General features: G+C 58.4%; 1 protein-coding gene across 1 annotated transcript; it reads left to right on the forward strand.

The window, feature by feature from the left end:
• Nucleotides 1–5: 5 nt before the first annotated feature.
• On the forward strand, nucleotides 6–1185 carry LOC107199405 (zinc finger protein 239-like; the record flags this gene model as incomplete). Its single annotated transcript, XM_015616732.3, has 1 exon — nucleotides 6–1185. A coding segment is annotated over one exon (866 nt), but the record flags the coding sequence as incomplete, so codon positions are not given.
• Between the last annotated feature and the right edge of the window lie 6 nt (nucleotides 1186–1191).

Raw genomic sequence — 1191 nt, forward strand, 5'->3', positions numbered from 1 at the left:
CCCAGGGTGCTCTGAGGAGGAAAGACCCACCCTGAGGCGGGAAGGTGGCCAGAGATGTGGCCAGAGCTCTGAGCTGGTGGTCCATGAGAAGCTCCAGGATGGGGAGAGGCCCCACCAGTGCTTGGAGTGTGGGAGGAGTTTCTTCACAAGGTCCCGCCTGCTCCGCCACCAGATGATCCACACGGGGGAACGGCCCTATGAGTGTGGGGAATGTGGGAAGAGCTTCAGAGACACCTCGGATCTGCTCCGCCACCAGACCGTCCACACCGGGGAGCGTCCCTATGAATGTGGGGAATGTGGGAAGAGCTTCAGCGTCAGCTCCCACCTGACCGTCCACCAGAGGATCCACACCGGGGCACGGCCCTACGAATGTGGGGAATGTGGGAAGAGCTTCAGCATCAGCTCCAGTTTGATCCGCCACCGGATGATCCACACCGGGGAACGGCCCTACCAGTGTGAGCAATGTGGGAAGGGCTTCAGGAAGAGCTCCCACCTGGTCAGGCACCAGATGACCCACACTGGGGTGCGACCCTATGTGTGTAGGGAGTGTGGGAAGGGCTTCCGTGACAGCACTGACCTGATCATCCACCAGTCAATTCACACCGGGGAATGTCCCTACAAGTGCTCAGAGTGTGGGAAGAGCTTCACCCAGCGCTCCACCCTGATCCTCCACCAGAGGGTCCACACCGGGGAGAGGCCCTACAAGTGCTCAGAGTGTGGGAAGAGCTTCGCCCAGAGCTCCTACCTGAACATCCACCAGAAGATCCACACCAGGGAGACGCCCTACAAGTGCTCACAATGTGAGAAGAGCTTCGTCTATCGCTCCAGGCTTATCGCCCACCAGCGCACCCACAGCACGGAGGGACCCTAACAGTGTCCCCAGTGTGGGCAGAGCTTCTCCCAGAGCTCTACCGTGAGCCAAGAGCAAGGGAGGCCCCGGTAAGGGAAGCCCTGCGCGTGCCCCGCGTGCGGGAAGAGCTTCGTGCGCTGCCCCAGCTCCATCCTCCTCTGGATTGTTAGAAATACACTCGAGAGAGTGTTAAAATTGCTTAAAGAAAAGTTTTATTAATTATAGCAAGCAAGATAATAAGCAAATCACAGCGCGCTGGCGGCCAAAAAGTAACCCACTTCTGGCCGTGTCTCCGTGCCCCCCCGCATTCCTTTTTATCTGTTCGGCTCTTCTGCTGAGTA

The sequence above is a fragment of the Parus major genome, unplaced genomic scaffold (genome assembly GCF_001522545.3).
Source record: "Parus major isolate Abel unplaced genomic scaffold, Parus_major1.1 Scaffold661, whole genome shotgun sequence".
Classification (NCBI taxonomy): domain Eukaryota; kingdom Metazoa; phylum Chordata; class Aves; order Passeriformes; family Paridae; genus Parus; species Parus major.